General features: G+C 44.6%; 1 protein-coding gene across 1 annotated transcript in view; it reads left to right on the top strand.

Moving 5' to 3' along the window:
- Positions 1-20,321, top strand: part of RHOJ (ras homolog family member J) — a 61,092-nt gene extending 40,771 nt beyond the window's left edge. Inside the window, exons 2-5 of the mRNA XM_036384570.2 lie at positions 4,518-4,576; positions 10,023-10,187; positions 11,285-11,380; positions 12,674-20,321. Of these exons, the coding sequence (XP_036240463.1) occupies positions 4,518-4,576; positions 10,023-10,187; positions 11,285-11,380; positions 12,674-12,820 (467 nt within the window). The 3' untranslated portion in view covers positions 12,821-20,321. The remainder of the gene's footprint in view (positions 1-4,517; positions 4,577-10,022; positions 10,188-11,284; positions 11,381-12,673) is intronic.
- Positions 20,322-23,607: the final 3,286 nt, after the last annotated feature.

The following is a 23,607-nucleotide window of genomic DNA, read 5'->3' as shown; positions in this document are numbered from 1 at the left end:
ACTGGCCACTGACAGGTGGATCTGGGGCAATCTGGGTGTTGAGAACATCAATGAAAATTGAAAACAGAAACACAAACTAAGCACAAATTTAAAAACAGAGCTCCCAGCTCAGACCTGTTCATGGTCCACACACCAGGTCCATTCCACACAATATTCCCATCTACACCTTGTCCTTCTGCTGTGGTGGTCAAGCTCTGTGTTGAGTTTCATTAGCAGAACCCCAGACACACAGACCTGCAACAAAGCCTTGGAAGTGACCCAAAACAGTTATTCAAACTCTAGTAAGCAATACCCAGCTAATTTATGACCTAGAAAGCGCATTTAAAGCAGTGTTTTACACATTCTGCACTTGGTTAAAACCACCTAGAGAAGGGAGGGGAACATCTGCCCTGCTGCATCATCTGGTGCAAGCCAGACTGGAGAGAAAGGAGGGCCAGGACTGTGCAAATATTCAGCCTCATTTTACTGCAGTCTCTACTGCACTCAGTGTTAAAGTCCAGGTCGTTTCAGTGCTTAATCAATACATCAATACAGTCAGTAAATGACAAGGAGAGTTCATATTTGTCTTGTTACTCCAAGACTGCTCATAAAGTCGAGTTCACAATCCCATAAAGGAGCCTGCATTACCCCAGTGGCTGGGAAGGAATTCCTCATTGGCTTCCCATAGGCCTGTCCACGGAGAGAACAGGAAAAGATAATAACAGGGTAAGTAAGAGTAAACTGAAATAAAGCCAAAAGTAAGTCCTACAAATCTAGCAGGGCAATCTCAGCTCATAAATATGAGCCACCAAGTGGATACTCTGAATAGACTTTTGCCTGACAGAGGCAGACTGATAAACTCGTGGTATAAAAACACCATGAAGTTTTCACAGGCAAAAGCCATTTATTTCACAGGCAAAAGGCATTTATTTTCACATCTGTTTTGCCTGCTTGAAAGTGTGGTGGAAATTTTAGCACCAATACATTAACCTGGACATCACTGTTTCAAGAGCCAGGGACCATTTGATTTGCCAGTGTGAGTCATTTGGTCCCCACTGCATTCAGAGCCAGCAATCCAAAGACAACACTGAAGCTTTAGCCAACAAGGCAGCTTTGCTGGGGTGGTAGCTGCAAATTCAGAGGTGATAGGGGCAGGAAGAATATCCTCTGATGCTGAGACAGGCTAGAACAATAGACAAGAAGAAAGAAAATATAAAGATTGATGGGCAAAAGAAAAAGTGGGGGAGGGGAAAAAAAGGGGGGGAAAGTAAAAAGAAGAGAAAGAGAGAAAAAGAAGAGAGAAAAAGAAAGAGAGAAAAAGTAAAAATATAGGACTGGTGCCATGCAGAAATTCACAGCAGGACGCATAAGGGGCAAGATGTAGAAGCAGAATTAAATGTGATATGCAAGCTGGGTAGACTCAGGATGTATTTTTCCAAGAGCCCTTGCAATTCTTATCCCTTGTGTGGGGGAAGAGTAATGGTAGGACACCACCAATCTCTTTCTTCCCCCTCAGCATTTCCCAGAGGTGACCAGGAGCCAAACTGAACTGCACAAGCCATCAATCACTGCTCAGTGTGTGGCTCCACAGACCTGCTGCAAAACATCCACCGTGACTTCATGGACCACAAAGCACAGATAAGAGTCTAGGAGTTAAATCCTTCTGGCAGAGCACAGCACACTCGAGGTGGACTGATCCTCTAGCCAAACAGCTTATCTCCAAACCATATTAATTACTGGAACACAGCAGCAATTTGTATCTGCACCAGGGCTTTTTGCCAGTGCAGCTCTCTCAGTCAGATGCCACCAAGAAAGAGATGGGCCAGCAAAGCTTCACAGCAGAGTAAATTTCAGTGCAGCTTTTAAGGTTTTTAAGCACTAAAGACGTCTTTGCAAGCAGCATCCAACCCAGTCTGGCTGTGCTCTGGGTGAGCCAGCAGGAGAGGCAGAGCTGGATAACCCTGTCAGCACTGATGGGTGGCACATGGCTCTTCAGATTCAAGCTGATCTGCACTGTCACTGACATCTTTTATGAAAAATCCTTTCCTTAGGATTTTTCCTCCTGAGAAGCTGAGAGGCCTCAGGAACAAAATGTGAACAATGGTTATCTGCTGCTGTGGAATGCAACAGGTGCATCTGTGATTGGCCCATGTTGGTAGTTTCTAATTAATGGCCAAACACAACCAGCTGGCTTGGACAGAGAGTCCAAGTCACAAGCCTTTGTTATCATTCTTTCCTATTCTATTCTTAGCCAGCCTTCTGATGAAACCCTTTCTTCTATTCTTTTAGTATAGTTTTAATATAATATATATCATAAAATAATAAATCAGCCTTCTGAAACATGGAGTCAGATCCTTGTCAAGTCCTAAGACCCCTGTGAACAGGGTCACAATCTGCATCTCCATGTGCCTCACAGCTGTCCTAAGAGCATCCTGCTCTGGAGGAGCTCTGCAGGCTCCCTGCACATTCCACCAAGGACTGACAGTGCAACTGCTCTTTGCAGCCCTAGAGACCCTGTGTCCTCCCAGACACCACCATGGCCAGCTGTGCACTGCAGCTGGAAAATTGCCTTCAGCTGAAGGGTACATCTTCACAGCTGGTCCTTGAGCAGAGTAAAACCTCCAGAGCAGGTCTGGCTCCTGCATTTCTTGGCACAAGGGTGGATTGGAGGCTTGCCAAGGTTGCAAGTGGGGGGAAAAAAGGCAAATTTCCCGCTGCCTCCGGTGAGCTGTGCTGACACCTGTAACCCCCACTGCTTCTGAGAAGGCAGCTAAGAAAAGCAGGAGTGTTGCCAGTAACTTACACAGTTCATAGCTCTGCTGGGCATTCTGGGATTCCCTACACCACAAGCTGAAAGCCACGGCACCAGGGAGGATTATTTTAAATTATTTCATTCAAGTCAGGTTGGAGGAAGAGGATGGGGCATCTGGACTGTCTCCTGTCTGTGTTGGTGCCCATGTCCCCACTCTTGTGCTTCTCCCCAAGCTCTTCCACCCGTGGGCATCCATGGCCAGTGTCCATGAGTTCCCCGGGAGCTGCATAGTGCAGAGCTGAGATGAGGAGAGGGAGCTCCCTCCCCTTCTCCACGTCCTCTTCAGTGCACACCCCAAGGCAGCCCCAGCAGTGGGTGAGTGCAGCCCATCCTGCTCTCATCAGCAAGTCTGGTCCTCACTGAGCCTTTGTACTTCCAGGATGTCAGGTTTGCTCCCTTTATGTGCTGACAACACTACTGTGTCTCTGCAAGCAAATAAAGCTGCTGAACAGTCTGCCTGTCCAGTCACACTGGCAGAGACTTTCAGTCCAAGAGATTTCAAACAGGACATTGTTCCCCAGTGCAGGAGCTATTAAATTCCATAAATTTGTAGCTGCTTTTCTACTACAAATTTTATCACCAAACAAACAAAAAAATCAGCAAGATACTGCATGATGTTTTCAAGCCTCTTTTTTTTTATTGTCCAAAATAACTATTACTCATTCCCAGCTCTCATTAATTGCAAGTTGTGATCACCTGATAGGCACCAGTCTGAGCCTCTTCCCCCATTCCTGACAAAGCTTTATGTTCATTCCTACGCTCTGCCACTTGTCCTCATGTTTAAAAAAATTAATAGTCCATATGCTGCAACAATATAATTATTTTAAGCAACCTTCCTGAAAAATGTTTGAAGGCTTCCTGTTGACTAATGGGTGGAACTGGATTGCCCCCCTTTCTTTCAAGTTGAGTAGTAATGATTTAAGCAGATTAACTGGTTAACTAAATGTCATTAACCCAGATCATATCCTTTATAAGAAATAACACTGGTTACAGGAATCAGCTAATATGGGGTTCATCCAAAGGCAATGAGAAAGCATTTTTATCAATGTCAAAATTTTTCGATGGGCTCAAAATGAAGTTCAACGTGATTTCTGCTAAAGGAGTAAATATGCTGGATGTGATCAACAAACTAAGCTTTCCTTCATTTGCCACAGAATGTGGTCAACATCCCTGAAAACATTCAATATTCAAATATTCCTGTCCTTCAAATCATCCACCACATCACCCCAGGTACTAACACTGCCACTTTACCTGTGATGGCACAGGCCAGGACAGCTGCCCCTCCAGTGAGACCCACCAAACACCAGCCACTGCTGAATGGTTCATCATTCCACAGCCTGGAAGAAATAAAATAATAAAAAACCCTCCCAATGATCCATGACCAACCCACCCCAATGCCCATGGTGGGGAGGCAGGAATCCTGTGCTTTCAAGTCCAGGATTTTCAGTTGGTGGCTGCAGAGGCAGGCAAATGTCCCTCTGTCTCTGGACCCTGATGGCAGCAGTGTGTGCAGCTCATCACCCTTGGCTGTTTGTACAGAAATGAGATCTTGGCATAAAGGATTTGCTTTTGTTGTGATTCAGTTTGGGTTGGATGGATGTGCTGGGCTCAGGATGCCCAGTGGAGGACACCTGCTAATGTGTCTGTTGGCATTTTGGCATTAAAACACATCAAAATGAGGCCACTGGCCTGTGCATAAATAACATTTCTTGTTTCTCTCTTCCAGTAACCGTGACTGTGGGAGGACAACAACACTTGCTGGGGCTTTATGACACTGCAGGGCAGGTAAAGGACTGCAAAACATTTATCATTTTCCTTCCCCATGGTTTGTTTCTTACTATCATACACTGGGGTTTGTTGTTCATGATGTTTGTGGAGTTTGCTGGGGTTTTTTCACAAATAATAACAATCACGTTTGAGTTGTAATGGTTGAACTGCTGACCTTCTCCCTTTTGTTTTCATTCTGTTTCAGCAGTAAAACACACACAGATACATTCATCCCTAAGATTGTGTTTTGCCTAATCAAAAAAAAGTAAAGTTTGATGAGGCTGTGCAACCCCCCATATATCCACCTCCTACTGCAAATACCATGCTTTATGTAGTCAGTGTTTTCTTCCCTTTACCACATGGTGGCATTGAAGATAGAATAATTCCCTTTTTCAAGATCAGAAAACTGGTGTAATTCAGCACCAGTCTATCAGTAACCAGCTGTTTACTTTCCAAGTGGTAACCCAGCCAGATTTCCATCCATCCCAACATGCCAACATTCTCTCCCAGGACAAGGTGTCCATTACTAGAGAGTCTGTTTCCCATGCTTACTTGCATTTAGAATTCTTCTGCTCTTTCCACTGACCACACTCTGCTATGGTGTGATTGCACTCAAAGCTTGCAGAATAATTTCACCCCCTGGAGAGGAGAAGAAATTATTTCTCACTGCTTTGCTCTGCCAGCAGAAAGGCAGAGGAAAGTACAGGGAGCAACACATTTTTTGTGGTGAAATTTCCCTCTCCTGACTCCAAATGCCGGCGAGTGACGAAATAAAGAAAGGGACATAGCCTGCACAGAAACCTTGCAAAAAATCATCTGCTGAGAGCAGAGGGAGGAGGCCCCAGGTTCCTCACAGACTGGGAATGTTGTAACCCACATCCACCAGCTCCTCCAGTCGCAGCTGACACTGAAGCCAGCAGGAGAGAAAGCAGATTTGGGAACTTGCTTCACTCCCTCTGGGTTCCAGCAGCCCTGGATGCAGGGCTTTGCTTCCACCAGGAGCTCTTCTTGGTTTTGGCCATGACTGACTGCTATGAAAGGTACAAACAGTGCAGAAGGAGACCCTGCTGTCTGCAAAAGGCCACTTCAGGCAGAACATACTTTGCAGCACTCTGCAGAAAGATCAAAAAACCCACACCAGAACAGACTGTCACTTCCAGAAAAACCTGCACTCAGCAGAACTGGGGCTTTGATGCTTTGGATTTCACTTTCTTTAGTTTTATTCTTATCATGTTTCTGTAGGCAGCACCAGTCTTAGCTGCTTTGGTGGCCCTTACAGACCACACATCTTTCCTATCCACATGGTGAAAACTGATGATCCAAAAGCCAATCCCAAAATATGACCCAAGCCCTTGCCCCATGTCCACATCCTGTTCAGTCTTTTATTCTGTGTTCAGAAACTCTGAGCTCAGAGCCTGTGCCATGATCCATCAGCCCTGCAAGCCTTTGCAAGCCAGACTGGAGTTATATTCAGTTCCCAGTCAGTTTTCACCCCTTGCCTTAATATTCCTACTTGTTTTGTAGGGCTGACAGTTCCACCTGCCACCCATTTCTGCAGCAACACCTCCTCTCATTTGTCCTCCTGAGCCAGAAGGAACACTCAGCTGTCTCTTTGACAAGCCTCACCCCTCCATCCATTCTTCAGCATTTTGCTTCAAACTAGACAGTTCACCACCTGCCTCCAAACCCTTTCTGTAGCTCACCAAGCCCAGGTCCCTTCCAGACCCTGCTCCAGAGGACGTGGCTCTCCAGGCAGAGCCCAGAGTGTGAATCAGCCCTTCATGACTGGATTGTCCCCGTGGAGGCTGGAGGGATGATGCTTCCCACATGCTCCAGTTATAACAACAGATCATCTGGGTTGTTTCCTCCCTCCTTCTCCTTGGGCTGTGTGGCTTTCCAAAGGCATCATCAGTGTGAAATCATAGCCAGAAATAGCCCTTGACACTGTGATGCTATAAAACATATGCTAATGAAATAACAATTGAAAAATGTACTCCTGCAGCAGGACCCTCTGTCAGCCTGAAGGGAGAGCTGGCAGAGACCCCAGATTTGAGGTATCTGGCTTTCTCTATCCCTGGCACAAATGGTCCTAGGAGGAAAAACTGTGGTCTTTTTGCGGGGCTGGACTCAGGTGCAAAATGCTTTAGCAGAGTGTACAAGAGATCAGCACAGCAACAACATAAAAACAAAAAAAAAGCCAATTCTGCTGCATTTTTGGGGTCCAAACACTGTTGAGCTGATGGCCAAGGTGGAGGGGAGGGAGGAGCACCAACTGATCTTGGCTCTGACAAGTCACAGGCAAATAACTCAGCAGGGCCAGGTCTGGCACTGGCATTTCCAGACCAAACCAGTGGCCAGGCAATGTTAACTGGGAAGCCTCGAGCTCCCTAAATAGCAGGCAGCACGATGCAAGCATGAGCTGGGAAACTAAATAAATTAATAAAAATAAATTGTTGATCAGCCACAGCTCAAGCCCACAAGGACTCGAGTCTCTTCCCAAACATTACTGTCACTTGCTACAGCACCCCTCCCTGCATGGGCCCCATACCCATGGAAACCTCCAGTCCCTTTTTTACATTATTTGTGAGATTGACCATCTCTGAAGGAGAAATTACCCAGTAGGGCTGTCTTTCCTAAAGGTCCATGGCAAGGTTTTATTTTATTTTATTTTATTTTATTTTATTTTATTTTATTTTATTTTATTTTATTTTATTTTATTTTATTTTATTTTATTTTATTTTATTTTATTTTATTTCATTTCATTTCATTTCATTTTAATTTTATTTGTTGCAAAGCTATCAGGCCTTCTCCTGGAGAGCAGGTACAGAGAAGGGGTCCTTGTCTGATGTGGTCTGGAGGATCCTGTTCGTGTACAGGAGCCCAGATCAACTCTTATCCATGATGTTTGTATTTTAACCTGTCTGTGAAAAATCCCATGTGCCCTGATGGGAGGTGAGGCCTCAGCTATGAGATGCATGGCTGTCCTGCTTACAACTTACATAATGCTCTGTGCTGATAGCTCAAATCAGGAATGCTCTTCCTGAAAAAGGATCTTCTAGGGACTCGGAAGGAACAAGGAAAATGAAATTAAATGCAGGCTCCTGGAGCTGTCACAGCCAAGCAGAGCACTCATGGTTTTAATCTGTAGTTTTAATGGTACAGTAAGTCCCAGCCCCTCTAAATATGCACGTCTGGAATATTGAAAATGGCTATATTTAGCCAATTTCTTCCCAAAACTCCTGGATGAGGATTCCTTGAGGCTTGCTGCCACCACGTGGCTGGTTCAGGAGCTAAACCAAAAGCACAGGAAAGCTCTTTGCCGGTATCAGCCCGCGGTGGCTGCGCCACAATCAACCTCAGGTTTAATGTTCTGGCTTCAAACAATGTCCCATAATCAGGCCAGGCTTTCCTAACCCACAGCATCCACATTAAACTGTCTCTACAATGCAATTTCTCCTCTGATGCCATCAGCTTGGCATCCACTTCGTCTCTATTAACCTCTGCTGGGAGCTGGCTGCCACCTCCAGAGCCTTGGATAAATCTCCTGTCACTGACTTTGCTTCTTCATGAGCTGCATCACTGGTGCACAAACCCACAACCCACAAGCATCTCTGAGGGGTTTTGGCGCTTTTTTTTCCTGCAATTCCTTGAATCCACTTCAATTCCTAATACACTTTCTTGGGAGGTGATACATCCAAACACCTCCTCCTGTAAATCCTTCTTCAGATCTTTCTGTGCCACTGTAAAGACACAGTTATGCCACTTGAAAAATACTCTGCTTTTACCCCAAATACTGTGGCTGTGAGGGCTGGTGGTAGTAAATGAGAATTTATTCTTCCTGTCAAAGTGGGTTTGGGACAATAAACATCCAGTTAGACAAAACAAAATATTTTGTTTGTGTTTCAGGATGCTTTTTTAAACTTTTCTTTCCTGACACAGAGCTAAATTTGGGCTCATGCTTCCTTTCAGAATAAATAATTAAACTTTTGAGGATTTTTTTAGAAACAGTTGGTGCAAACTGGTTTTGAGTAATTCATTGGTATATTTTGGAAAGTAGAGTTGATCCAGAAGGAGTCTGGGTCAATTTATTACTGTATAGTCAGTGAAAAAGAGACTTCAGAAAGGTGATTTGCCAGTCTCACAATTAAGTCCTCTCATTAGCTGACCCAATCAAAGCAAGGCAGAAGTAAGGCTGCACTAAAACATCATCTATTCTGACACACACTGATCCAGTCCTGCATCACCTTCTCCTGCAGGACAGGCAGCAGCCTGCATTGTTCCTGCCCCTAATGTGGGTTTTCCCTGCCTAAAATAAATGTTCTCGAGTCTGAGAAGCAGCACCCAGGTGTCTTTTTTCCCCCTTTTATTAACCTTATTTTCTGTTATTAACTAGTCTGTATCTGCAAAGCAAATCACACCAGATGAGTTTTCACACAGTTATAACCAAAAGCAACCAGACTGCAGAGATTTGAGACTTGTCCAGAATGCAGAAACCATAAACTGCAGATCTACATTGCAGTCAGGCTTGACAGCAGCATGTATTATTGTTTCCCACACTCCAACTTTGTGTTCCTTTCCCTTTTGTTAATTCTGAAACCCCTAAAAAAGCCTTTGGAGCAGATGTATCCTCTCTAAAAAGCATCTGTTTCATTGCACTGAAGTTTTTTAGGAGGTTTCATTGAACAGTACCCACCAGACACAGCTACAAATGCTCCCACTGTCAGAAAGAGCCAGGCTATCCCTTTCATATTGCTTGCAAAACCTCTGCTTGCTCTCAGCTTCTCAAGCCTGAAAACAGACCTAAATTCTTCCCTGAAACTCAGCTATCAAAGCCAGCTCATGACATAGCACAGCTGTGATTCAAGTGTCTGAAAATTCACCCTCTTCACCACTATGGAGAAAACATCTCCTTCCATCATCCATGGCCTGTGGAAACACTAAATCACCCACAGTGAGTACCCAGGTACTGCAGGCTGGATTTTATCTGCTTTCTGATTTCAGGACATCTTCTGCTGGCTGGCACACTGCTGTGCACTGTGCAGGACTGTTCAGCATCACCTTCTGCACCACCATCACCACAGATAACAGAAACAAGACTTGTTCACACAATCACAGGATGATTGAGGTGGAAGGAACCTTCAAAATTATCAATTTCACACACACACACACACACCCACCCCAGCAGGGATAGGGACACTTTTCACTAGACCAGCTTGCTCACAGCCCCATCCAACTTTGAACACTTCCCAGAGATGGCACATCTTTCAGCTCTTTTTGGTAAAATGCTGATAAATCAGCACCCTTGTCCTCTGAGGGGTGGTTCCCCCTTCCTCCAGCAGCCACCTGGAGCTTGGGAAGTGTGAATGAGTTTGGACAGTGCTGACCACTCCATCAAACCCAACATGACAGCCCTCCTTGCAGCCATCCCCTCCCTTGTGACACTCTTGCTGTTGTCCCCTGGCAGGAGGACTACAACCAGCTGAGACCCCTGTCCTACCCCAACACAGATGTGTTCCTGATCTGCTTCTCCGTGGTGAATCCTGCCTCCTACCACAACGTGCAGGAGGAGTGGGTGCCTGAGCTGAAAGTCTGCATGCCCAACGTGCCTTATGTCCTCATAGGAACACAGGTAAAGCCTCTCCTGAGCATCTGGAAAGGTTTCCTATTTAACTCATAGGAAATTCAGCCAGATTTTCCCATTAGAGGAAATTTCAGGGACTAGGAAAGGAATCCAATGTGCAGGTGTCCAGACTGGCAACGCTCATCTCATCTTTTTATTCAAATGTATATTAATTATTTATGTGTCATAAATACCTATAGAGAGAAAAGTTTTCGTACAGGTCTCTGATGAGGAGAAAAAAAAAATCAAAGTTTGTGGCTAGAAGCAGAAGCTAAACTTCAAACTAAATTTTAAGAATGGGAGTAATCAGCCAAATGACATGGGAAGGAAGTAGCCTCCCTTCATGCTTTTGTATCAACATTACAACTGGTGACTCACCATCCTGCTTGTGTTACAGTGATTGTCAGACTGAATGATCAAACCCCTTCATTTTGGCCTTAAAATCTATTAATCTGTCAATCAAATAAAAATGCCTTAAATATAGGTTCATTACCAAGACACAGAGTGGATAGAGACTGTGAGGGTAGAGATTCAACCACATGGAAAATGTCAGAGCACTGGACAGTAACCTAAGTCAAATTAGAGAAACAAATCAAATGCTGGTCAAAACCAAAGTCTTCATGCCACAGGAAAGGCAAATAATTCAAACACTGGCTTTGTTTTCTACACTGGAATAATCTAAAACACCCATTTAAAAACAAAAGCATTATCCTTTGAATCACACAGTCTGAAAATGGACAGTTTTTAAATGTCAGAATACTTCACTTTGATGTTTTCTGTGGAAACAAAGGATTTTGTTTCAAGCCAGACTGAGCTGTGCCAGTCTGGCCTGTCAGGGTGGGGTTTGGGTGATGCAGTGCAGGGTTGCAGGAGCTTCCCCCACCAGTGGGGTTCTTTCCTGTACCACACCCATCTGAGCTGTGGCCCCACAACCTGCAAAGGAGAGCTTAATTCATGGTAAACTGGAAAAAAAAAAAAAAGTAAGTAAATGTGCAATTAATTTCTGAAGTATCACCTGAGTCGAGGAGTGATACAGCTGCCCTGATGTAAAGCCATGAGTCTCTGCCTCAAGAATCACAGCCCAGATTTTGTGTATTTTGCCCTAGATTGATCTCCGGGATGATCCCAAAACTTTGGCGCGGCTGCTTTACATGAAGGAGAAACCACTCACCTATGAGCATGGAGTGAAGCTGGCAAAGGAGGTAAAACAGCTTCTTCTGATGCCACATGAGGCTGACTGATCACAGCTTTCCTCTGGGTTTCCTTCCTTCAAGGCTCCCCCAAGGCCCCTTGGCCCCAGACAGAGATTGGAGCCTCTGTTCAAACAGGCTGGACCCAGGCACACCTTGTGACCCCTGAGCTTGAGCAGTGTCAGCTGGAACATAGAATATCCTGAGTGGGAAGGGACCCAAAAGGATCAATGAGTCCAACTTCTGGGCATGCACATGACAGTCCCAAAAATCACACCATGTATCAGAGAGAATGATCCAAACACTTCTGATCTCTGGCAGGTGCCATGGCCAAGGTCTAAGGAAAGCATTGAGGAACACAGGGCAGCAGGTGGCAAATGGACATCAAAACAGATTTTACTACCTGTTTTATCTAAGTCAAGTGTTTCTTGCTCAGGGTTCTGCCAGGAGATGCATGTGGCAAACCCCTCTCTGCAGTCGAGCCACCTCCTGTCAAACTCCTCCCTTTCCCTTACAAAAGCACAGACAACTGGATTCCCACTTATCCATGGCACTGCAGGCAGCAGAGAAGGTGCTCCCAAAGTTTCTGTGGGACTGTACATTTCTCCTGGAAATGTAGGGGGTCAGAAGCACTCCCCAAGCCCTGGGGTGCAGGATTCTGGATCCTGGCCTTGTCACCTTATATGCTGCAGGTGCTATTACTGTCCCTGGCCCTCAAAATCTGAGCATCATGAGCAGAACAAGCTGAATAAGCCACAAGGTTGCTGAATAAGCTGAGGCTGCTTTCCCAGGCCTCTGTGGGTGTTTGTGTCATGCCAGCATACCCAGGAGACTCCTATCTCAAAATGATGTTTCCCCATTCCCAGAAACCAGCTGGAAGCCCTCCCCAGGTAGCAGCTCCCTGGGACTGGAGGAGGCAGGACACAAGAGTGACAGTTCAGGGGAGAAGAGCCAAGTGTGTGAAGGGTTCAACTCCAACCCAGCATTTCCTCAGAAGCCTTCCCAGCTGCACAGGCAGGAGGCCAAGCTCCTGGTCCAGCCCTCAAACATGGGTGCAGCTCTCCTCTCTCTGGAGGGCTGTGCAGGGAATTCCTGCAGGCAATCAAATCACCCCCATGTGGTGAGATACTCATGTTGATGCTGATTCCTCAGGAAGACCACATGAGCTTGTCCCTTCACCCCACAGGCAGCCAGATACAGAGAAATGGTCTGACTCCTTTCTAAATGCAGAAAGATGCTGGAACAGCATCACACTGTGTCTCCCAGCAGTGCATACTGACTCTCATTTTCCCTCCTCTCTTTCAGATCGGAGCCCAGTGCTACCTGGAGTGCTCAGCACTCACACAGAAAGGCCTTAAGACTGTCTTTGATGAGGCAATCATGACCATTTTCCACCCCAAGAAGAAGAAGAAGCGCTGTGCAAAGTGCCACAGGTGCTGCACCCTTGTGTGACGTCCCCTGGGAAGCAGAGCCAGCTGAGTTCAGTGAAACCAAGCAGGTTAGAAAGGCAATGAAGGTCACACACAACTGAAACAGGGAGCATGACCAGAAAAGGGTCCTTCTTATCCAAATATAGGAGCTCTCCATGCTGTGAAACCTCCAAGCTGCATCACCCTTGGCCAACTCCTGTCTCTGTGCTTTCCTAACCCTCCAGAGCTGTTTTGCAGCCTGTTCCCACTGCTGCAGACTGCACCAACAGAAACCAGGATGCCTGCTTGGCTCCCCACCTTAGGAATAAGGTGAAGGTGGCTTGTGACAAAACAAAGAGCTAAAGACAGCAAAAGAAACAGGAGAAACTCCTCTTGTGGCCTTAAGTAAGAACTGATCAAAATTAGGAATTTGCAGTCCTTAGGAATTAAATCTGAATTGACTGAAAGCACTTGGAGATCTGTAGAAATCTAATATGTAAGATATACACTATAGGTAGGATGTACTTTAAAATTGCTTTTCTTTTATAAGACTTGCTAGTTCAGGAGATACTTTAGTTTGTTCAAACCACATGGAAGCAAAAGGTGGAGTGATTCCAGTTTATTTTCACTTAATGGTGAAACTTCACAGCATCAGGATGTTGCTGCGCCCAAGCTATCAAAATGGATCAACATTTACCTCCAGACTCAAGGAATGTTCTTAAACTAAAAAAAAAAAAAATGCAAATAACTGTATTTTTACAGAAGAATGTTCAGGCTGAGCCATGTTTCCTTAAGCTGGGAAAGGAAGTACAGAGTTGTAGCATTAATGTACTGAAACAAAGAAATTCTGCCACCAAAGAATGTTGCCCTAGACATGAAATAGCAGCATGGAACAATCTCTCTTCCAACTGAGAACAAGAATGAGACATATTGCCATGGCAACTGAGAATTTACCTTACAGATCAGCTGGATTTCTACATCTCACCCAACAGCCAAGAATAGGAAAAGAAAAAAAAAAAAAGCCAAAGGTCATACTGACTTTAAGTGCTTTGAGGTGATCCAATTGCCTTAAAATTATCCTTTTTTAATGAAGTATTTCTGTAAAAAACCTCATCAAAGCAGAGTTGTGAACTTGTTGACTTTTTGTAGCCTCCCTCCTCCCATTGGTTTCTTCTCTGTCTGCTCCCATTTCTCCATCTCTACAGAGAGTTCTGTTCCACAGTGTGGCTGCCATGCTCAGGAGTGGACTTTTCCACCAGTGGCAGCTGCAGCCACCAGCATGGAGATGGGAAACCCAGCCCACAGGGGAAGGGAAGCTCCTGTGACCTCCCCTTGCTGCTGGGGAAATTTGTGCCTTGTCACTAAAGCCTCTGCCATGACCCTGCAGCTTCGCACATCGCAGCACAAACACTCAGAGGTGAACTCAAGGGTGTCTTGTTACTTGCAGCTGCCTCTGGGTACCCTGGCAGTGCTGCAAGTCTGTCTCGTCCTGGATTTCATCCCCCAAGCAGGAAATCCCAGCACCAGCACACACAGATTTGAAGATGTAACTCCTTGCAGAAGCTGTCTTTGTAGCCAGCATGTCCAGGAGAGCCAGGAGGGAGCAAGTGACAGCAGTGGGACAACAGTCCCAGGCTGGGGACATGGGCCCTGGTCCCCTCTGCACCCCATCCCAGGAGACTGGCAGCCCTCTCCCCTTGGGAAGCACAGTGTCCTGGCTGAGAACACACCTGCCACCAGACCTGGTGTTGGCCAGAGTGACAGCAGCAGGATGTGGGAACAGCACACAGGGCACATGGAAGGACCCAAGCTTGGTGCAGTGCCCAGTCCTGCATCAGGACCAGGCTCATGGATCTGAGCTCCTCCCTCAGCACTAATTCAATTTCATACAATTGTAGGATGCTGTGGGCTGGAAGGGACCTCAAAGATCACCTAATTCCAACCCCAGCTTACCATGGACAGGTACAGAAACCAGCTCTGACACCCCAAAACATTTCCAGGTAGAAATCAACAGTTCTCTCTGACCAAAGCCATCAGACCTGAGGCAAATGCTTTGCTCTTTTTTTTTTTTACCCAGTAGCTTCCACTCACCATCCCTTTCCCCTTGCACACAAACATATTCAAATGAAAACACCGTTGAGCCATATCTGAAACAGACAAGTTCCCCTCATTGCTGGTGATTTTTGTGCATATTTTCTGTTTGGTTTTGTTATGTCCCAGGCATTTACTTCAGAGGGCCTGGCTGCTAAAGCCCAGCTCATGCCATGCAACAGACTTTTTGTCCATCCCCAGACAGAGCTGTGAGTGTTCACCTCAACAGGACACTGTCTATCAGCTGAACTATAAGGTGTAAAAATATATTAGAGTATGAGGAGAACTAGGCATGGATTAAATAAATTAATATTTAGGCCTTACAATATGACTAGAAGTCCACTGAAACAACAACAACAAAAAGGCCTTGAACAGATTTCAGGGAAATTATATCTGCACTGTGCTGCCTTTCACTTCAGTGGAAATTAATTAGGATGATTGGTTTAGCTCATGTAGGTTGCTGGAGAGTGATGTATGAGTCTCTGGTGGAAGAAGGTGAAGTCTGGTTTAGCTGAAGCACAATGCAAGGGCTCAGGTTGAAGCTGCCTGATTTTCTTAGAGCTTCAAAAAATGTGGAAATAGAGGAAATAGAAAATCCAGAGTGACAGCTGAGCTCATCCTAACATAACAAGCACACTGGAAAAGTGAAATGGAGCACCCTGGCATGCAGCAAGGGAATGCCACAAATTATTAAATTGGGTTTATTTGCCTGCCACTGAGTACCAGGGGTGGTTGTTAATCTTAATAGAATGGCATGGGATCAGCAGTAAAATCAAAAATCAAGTGGGCAGTTGTAGCATTGATGTAACTGCAGTGGTTTGAGGGAAATTACCTACAAAACATATGGTCATGGAGAAGCTGAAATGCTGCTGCCCTAATGTGTTAAACTGCAGCAACCTGAACAAATCCTTGCATACAGGAAGCAGATAGAAAAGTGGTAATATACATACAATGTTAAGGCTAAATAGGGTTTCTTTGCACTTACAAAATGGAGCATGTCAAGCTTGTGAGACAGTAAAATTTCAAGTTTTGCAAACTGATTTTGACCAAAATTTGAATTCTGGGAGCTGCAAAAAAGGGACAGTGGTTACAATCCACTGAGAAATGGCCTCTGCATGCCATTTATTTTCATTTTTCTTCCAGCAAAAATAAATGGTTTTTGAAAAGCCATGTTTAATGCAGGTCCCATAAACATTATTCCTGTGTTAGGTTACGTACACAGACCTGTCCATGAAATGTGGCAATTTCTCCAGGATCTGCCCTGTTACACTATTTTTTTGTGTTGGAGAGGCAGGAACAGCACAGGCCAAGAGGCTTTAGAATGGGATTGTAGGCAGACGTAAGGAGAGTCATTGACTATCTGGCAAGTCATACCTAATGCCTTTTTTTAAAGCAGCAGATGGTGTGTGAAAGGCAGTAAAGCTTATTTTCAGAAAAACCACAACAGCAGACATAGTGCAAGTGCAGGCATAAGGCCACAGATATAAACTTCAAGTTATTTTTCAAGCACCATTAGTAATAAGGAAAGAAAATCAATAAAGGACTGCCAGGTGAAAGGAGATGAGTTTACTCACTGTGAGATGAGCTAGAAATCAGATCCCAATTTCACCTTAAAAGGAACACTGTTAAGGAGAGTCATAAAGGTTAGAAACCATCCCTGGAACTTATTTGACAGCATCCCCTTAATGCAGCTGATGTCAAAGCCTTTCCTGACAGAGCTGCCTTTGCTAATAGTCTGCTGTCATTTCAAAAGCACTCACAACTTACAGGAAACTTGCTGGATCCTGTAAAACTCATCTCCTTTGGCCTCTTCTGAAACCTTCCTGTTCTAACCAGAGTTCTTAACCTGAAGCTACTGTTTCAAGCAGAGTTCCCAAAGTGTTTTCATGCAAATCCCTGCAAGGAGAGATTAGAGGTATTTGAGAGAGATCTTAATTCATCACAGTTGTTATCACATTAAAACCTCCTACAGATGCCTCTGCCCTTTAGAGCCCTGTAAAAACACCAGGACAGTGGGACTGGGACAGTCCTGCCACTTCCAGCATGACTTGAAGGAGGTCCCACAAAAACTCACAGTTTGTCCTGTGCCTCCCAGAGCTCTGAAAAGTTGGGTAGAAGGCAGAAACAAGGCTCTAACCCCACTGAGGTCCATTCTCATTTGTTCAACTGGATATATGCCCTGTGTAGTTACTGAATTCACCCCAAGTCCAGCATGACAATCAAAACAATTATTTCAGCAGCTGACATTGATATTTGTCACCTTTTTTTCTCTCCTGAAGCACTCAAAGCATTCAAGATAGACACAGAATTAAATAGCACTGCATCTTAATATGAAATAAAGTTATTCCAAGTGCTTTTATTAAAGGGAGAGATTTTGGTAGTCCTCCTCAACTGAAGAGAATCTCTTCACAAGGAACTCTCTCCAAGTTGTTCCTGTCTCATTCCATCCCACTGGCACTGTTCAGATCAGGAGGGAGGCTGATTGGTGATCTGTCCTTGCAGTTTAATTACCAGAAAACCTCTGCCAGCTGCTCTAGTGGTGGTGGCCTGTGTTCTTTTGAATCCCTTCAGAAATGGTGACCCAATCACTTCCCTGGGCAGCCTATCTCTCCCTTTAATTCATATATGAAAGTTGCCCCTCTGCTTTTATACCTTGCTTAGTGTCTGTGACCTTTTCCTGTACCTTTTTTTCCCAAGTGACACAGCAAATACCTCTTGACTCACCACACGGAAACCTCATCTGGATTAAAAATAATTTGCAGTGGCATCAATCTGTCTCAGGCCAGGATTGTCTAAAAGCACATTTGTCTTCTCCCACAAAGCAATCCATATGCTCATTTGTTAAACAAAGAGGGAGAATGTAGGAATGTGGCTGCACATGCCTTTCTCCATGGATTTTCTTTTTCCCTGAGGAGGACCTGTAACGTTGTTCTATCCTACATTCAAAAAGGAAAATCTGGAAATAACAGAACATTTTGTTGGTTCACAACTCTATAGGACTGGAAGAGCATCTGCTGTGACAGGAGGTGAGCATGGAGTGACCCACGTCAGAAAACTTCTAGTCACATTTGAGCTCTTTGCAAAAATGATGACAAATTTCCACTATGAATGTTTATTTTCCTCCTGGTGAATAAAGACCATCTGAAAGCAGGAAAAAGCCTCCCACTGATTTCAGTAGTGGCTTGTGATCTCAGCTGTCTTCACCTATCAAAACAAAACAGGAATAGAAATATTTTTGCATCAAAAAGTCAGGACAAAATCACCAAGTCATGAATGCAACAGAATCACTTCTGCTTTGGGGGAGAGCTGCAAAATCAGGGCCCAGAGCCACAATTAGTCTGTTTGATCCTAAACCTTAAATTTCATTTTAAGATGTTAAGGGGACACCCATAACTAGAACAGCAACAACAAAAAATCTTCAACTTCTCTTTTCTTTGTTTCAGTTAAGTTTTCATAAACATGGGAACAAAAATCTGTTCTCTTGGGCAGTTCCAGGAGCCACATCATAACAGCAAAAAGAGTCAGAAGCTCATTGTAAGGAGGAAAATTACTTCAGAAACCCAGAGCAACAAGCAAAAACTCATGTGCATTGCTGTCAGTGATGAAAAATCTGTTCAACTTTGAAAATATGGATCCCCATCCCTTTTCATATTGTGCAGACCATAATGCAGTGTTTGGCTGCTTCTAACTATAATGGTAGGGTGGGATTTTCAAAGATGCTCTATGTTGGCTTCATTTCAATTCTCATGAAGGCAATGGAAAATTTCAATGGGGTTTTCCACATGACTAATGTGGAAAATGCTTGAGAATCTTTATGCTTCCTCCTTTTCTGACCTTTTATTTTGGCTGACCAAGCCTTGAGCACACAGATACACTGAGCCAGGTCCAAGAATCCTTTATACCTTCTGGCTGCTGGTTAAGGACTCCTGAAAGGAGTTGGGGCATCCAAAGACTTTGATGATGTCACCTTTGGAGGCTGGATCTGAAATGCCTCAGTTCAACCACTACTGAGCTGAAGATGAAAGTTACATTTTATTAACAGTGTAATATTCAAAACATATGGTTATCTCTGCTTAAAGACCCTAAACTCATTGCTGTCGCTTAATTTCATCTCATGCCATTCAGGACACCAGGTTTGATGTGGTTTTGGTGAAGATCAGCTTGAGCTCTCACTGATACCAACTCTGGTGAATTTTGACTTTGATTGAGGTTAATGAATTCAGAGTAAACAGTTGTCACCAGTCTACAGTTTCCAGATCTTCGAACACATTTTTTTGTATTGATAACCTGTAGAAAAATTTGTCTGATGTCTGTCAAAGCAGTTTGTGGGTAAATCATATCCAGAGTGTGGCTATCATATTGTCCCTCTCAGTATTTTTCCCCTAAATAGGCAGCTGCTCTAAGTGCATCACAGACCTGGCAGGCACTGAACTGCCCTCTCAGCGTGGAGCAAATGAGCCCAAACTCTCCCCAAGCTTGTAAATATTAATTCACTGATAAGCAATAACAAAAATTTACGTGAGAGGGGAAAGACACTGGCAAAGTCTTCTTCACTCACGAGCAGAAGTGACCCAAGCCCAGGGTGCCAGGTGGGAAATGCTGCAGAGAAGGACATGGTGTGGTGGCCCTGATGCCCCAAAAAATAAGGATTGAGGCTGGTGAACGGGCTGGGAGATGCCTCTGTGGAGTCCCACCTGGGGCTCAGCAGCACCTCGAGACTGGGAGGACTTCAAAGCAGGCTGCAGAGAGGAGCAGGGAGATGGAGTGTGAGCACAACTGAATCCAGTTTAATGTGTCATGATGTTGATGCACTTCTACAAATACAAGAATTTCACTGCACAGAGATTCTCTGCTCCCCGGGAACACAAAGACAAGGACATTTCATTCCTTTCTTTTTGTGCTTACTTAATAGTAATATTTAAAATTATTCCTTAATAAATGCTTAAAACTAACAGGTTCAACAAGTTGTTCTGATTGAGTTGGTGAAGCAGATGTAATGACCTCAACACAAATCAGGACCTAACTATCACCAGTCAGGTCTCAGCCAGTTAGGAGAAAGAGTCACTTCCTTGATGTGAGTAACTGAATTTTTCTCCAAAGCTGTGTGCAATATTGCTGGAATATGGGGCTGGTGAAACCAAAGGATGGGCACTAAAACAGTATGTCTGACTTTTGAGTGGTATGCCTTTTTTCCAAAGATTAACCAAATCTTCAGAATTCAAAGCAAAACAATTTCAAACCAAGGAAATTCAGTTTTTAAGCGAATGTGTTCTGCATAGTTTAAAAATCATGTAAACACTATTAATTTCCTATTTACAGCACATAATTCTGTACTCTTCTGTTTATCATCTTTTAAACATGTAATTACTGTATATTGTAATGCACATTAATATTGTTTATTGTACATAGTTTATTTTAACAAAATAAATGTATTTCAAAGTATTTTGACAGCATCCTTTGGGGAGGTGTGCTGCTGTGTTTATTTTCCCAGATGCTCATCACATGAACCTTGCAGGACTTTTCAGGTAGGAAAAACATCTACCAACATGTTGGCAAGGAAGATAATGAGCTGTGCACCCTTTGGTCCAGCAGCCAGGGCAGGGAGGGTCAGGAGGGAGAGTGAAAGGCTTATGGTGGTGAAGAATTTACAAGAGGAAAGACAGCCTTGCTGGTCTGGAAATAAGAATATGACTGGCTCCAGTCTTCCAGGGATTCAGTGCAGAGATGTGGATCTTGTTTTTTAAAAAGTAACAAAATTAATTACAAAAAAAAGTGCCTTTGTTACCCATCTGTTCATTAAAATTAGTTTCAAGACCAGAAGCAATCTCATTGACCAGATGGTCTGGTCTTCAAGTTAAGCCTAGAAATCCCACCACTCCTGAACAACATCCCTCATCTTGGCTGGACCAAAGCAAGTTTCACCAGAGGAAGGCTCTTTTCATGTTCCTGCAGCTTGTGAACCTCAGCAGGTTTAACCAGCCCTGCCTGCAGCACTTGCAGAGAAAAGACAAAGGATATCAAGGTTTATTCCAAATAAAGAGGCACTGCAGCCCAAATCCCTGGCTGCTGTGAATGGATACATCCTCAGAGGAGCCAGGACCATCCAAGAGGGCACAGCATATAGCCTGGAATATATTTTATTCACCTTCCCCCAGAGGAAGGTGGCATTACTCACCAGACTTTCCATGGCCTGATTTTATCTGGGAAGAGGAGGCACGGAGGACCCACATGTCTGGGGTTAACAGCAATGTGCCAAAGGAATCCCCCAGAGCAGAAAATTCCTAAATTGCTGCCAGATAAGGCTGGGTGGATATAGCCAAGGGAAGGATGGAGCCATGCAGCCTTGATGCTTTCACATTTCTCTGAATACCCACAGCTGGCCACAGTCCCTGGCAGGATGTTGGGTGAGACAGGCTTTGCTCTGAGCCTGGGTGCTGCTTCCAGTGTTTTCATGTGGGTACAAAGAGAGCAGGGGGCAGCTGCCTGTCCCATCTCCCAGACAGAAATCCAGTCAGTGCAGGGAACACCCCTGCAGGGAGGCATCCTGCCCTCCCTCTCATGGCAGCTCAGCTCTGTACTGGGGTAAATACACTGATTTCTGGCAGGGTCATTGGGGCTGGGCACACCAGCTGCAGGGGAGCTGAGCTCCCAGGGCCAGTGGACTGCTGTGGCTGTCATGGAACAGGAGGGCATTTTGACAAATCAAAGCTCTGCAGGGCAGTGATCGTTGCTGTTCAGGTTCAATGAACTACAATTAACCTATTAATTTCTAAAATAAACCTATTAATCCCTACAATAAAGGTAATAATTTCTATTTATCCTGCAGGCACTGAGTGCACTGCAGGATACAGATGTGCCTGGGGGGCTCACAGCCTGTACACCGCAGAACACACTGTAGAGAGGAAAAAACCACCTGCAGCAACATTCCCAGTGTCCAAAAGGGAAACTGAGGCACAAATAAACCCACTGCTTTTCGTGGGAGAGAGAATACCTGAGGTGTCATGGCCTTTGTGACAAACATTCCTTGCAAACACATACCAAAGACAGACAAGCTGTTCAACTGCTTTGGACAGGTTGGGTGGTGACATCTAAATCCATGGCTCTAAAAAGCATTAAAATGCTCCCAAGGAGGTGGACTTTGCCTGGGAAGAAGCTTCTCATGCTCTGAAATATGTGGGCTGTGTTGGCTGCCTACAAATTCTGGGCAGGATGTACCACCCCAGCTGCAGCATTAAGGATGTGAAAACTAAAGATCTGGTCACAGGTTGTGACAGGACAAGGAGTAAGGGTTTTAAACAAAAAGAGGGTTGATTTTTACAAGTGTTTTACAGAGAAGATGGTGAAACACTGGCTAGAGAGGTGGTGGATGCCCCATCCCTGGGAACATTCTAGGTGAGGTAGGACAGGGCTTTGAGGAATCTGGTCTAGTGGAAGATGTTCCTGCTCTTTGCAGGCAGGCTAGACTAGAAACAACTCAAAATATTCTGTAATTTTAAGTATAAAAAATGATATGAATTTAACAGAATTAAGGCCTACTGGTGCAATAACTTCTGGGAGTAAAGTTCCACATTTACAATCTGGTGTTGATTGGATTTCTGTCACTCAGGGCAGCTCCACAGCACCTCTTTTGCTCTCCTCCTTGAAAGATCATCTCAAAGTGGCATTTTGCTGACTTGGTTTCAGTCAGTACATCCTTCCCACCTCCCCTTTCTGTTCCCCAGGCTGGCTGCATCAGTCAAAACCCTTTTCCCACCCTGCAGTGTTTTGTTCTGATCACTTGCTGAGGTTTCTACTGTCTCACCGTGTCCGGGTACAGCCCTGACTTCCTGCTGGCTGCAAAGGAAGGAAGTTTGCCACTTTCTAACCCTGCCTCTAATCCTGAGACTGAAGCACAGCCAGAGTCCATCAGAGAAATTCAGTGAAGGAAATGACTTCACACCAAGGAGATGTTTTGCAGGTGCTCACAGCTCTGGCAAAGAGTTTGTAGGAGCTTATAGATATTCTACGTGAGAAATCTCTACACACAGAAAAGGAGGCACACACTGCTTGAAATTGCTTTCATACTACACTTATGAGGTTTATTAAGGACACAAAACAATTTGCAGGTTTCCCACAATAACTGTAACACCAACTGACACTATCAAAGGGATCGTGAGGTGCAATTTGAAACAAAACATGAGGACTTTTTAAAGGGTAGTTAAACTCTGCATCAGCAAAAAAACTGCTCCTGATGCTGTTGGACATAGCAGTCTCTATTCAGAATTACAGAATGGGATCTTCCTACTTAGTCATAGTACAGCTTTTAAAGATAAAAAAAATTGTACCAACCAATAAATTACAGGTTAAATTAAATCTGTCTCAGTGTGGACAGGACACCTGGGGTAGTTTCAAGCATGCATCCCTGTAAATGAAGGTGACTGCATCCAGGAGACAAGGCACTGAGTGGGGGAGGACAGGTGCAGGTATCACTCTGAGCAGCAATTCTCTCCTAATGGCTATCTGAGAAGGTGTCTTCGTTTTGTGAGCTCCTTTGGGCCTCTCCCACTTGGCAAATCTTCCTTTGTTCACCTAATTTCCCATCTTGTTCAGGGGAGAAATGAGAGATGAATGTGAGTGTGTCCTCCTGCAGGTGGGAACCAGGGAACAAAGGCACTTGTGTGGCTGTGGTCACAGGGGGCTCTTGTGGCAGCCCCCAGGTGTCCCCCTGGTTTGTAAAGAGTGGGTCTGAGGAGGTGTGAA

Source organism: Molothrus ater, chromosome 6, assembly GCF_012460135.2.
Source record: "Molothrus ater isolate BHLD 08-10-18 breed brown headed cowbird chromosome 6, BPBGC_Mater_1.1, whole genome shotgun sequence".
Lineage (NCBI taxonomy): Eukaryota > Metazoa > Chordata > Aves > Passeriformes > Icteridae > Molothrus > Molothrus ater.
This window is presented reverse-complemented; position numbering and strand designations above follow the sequence as displayed.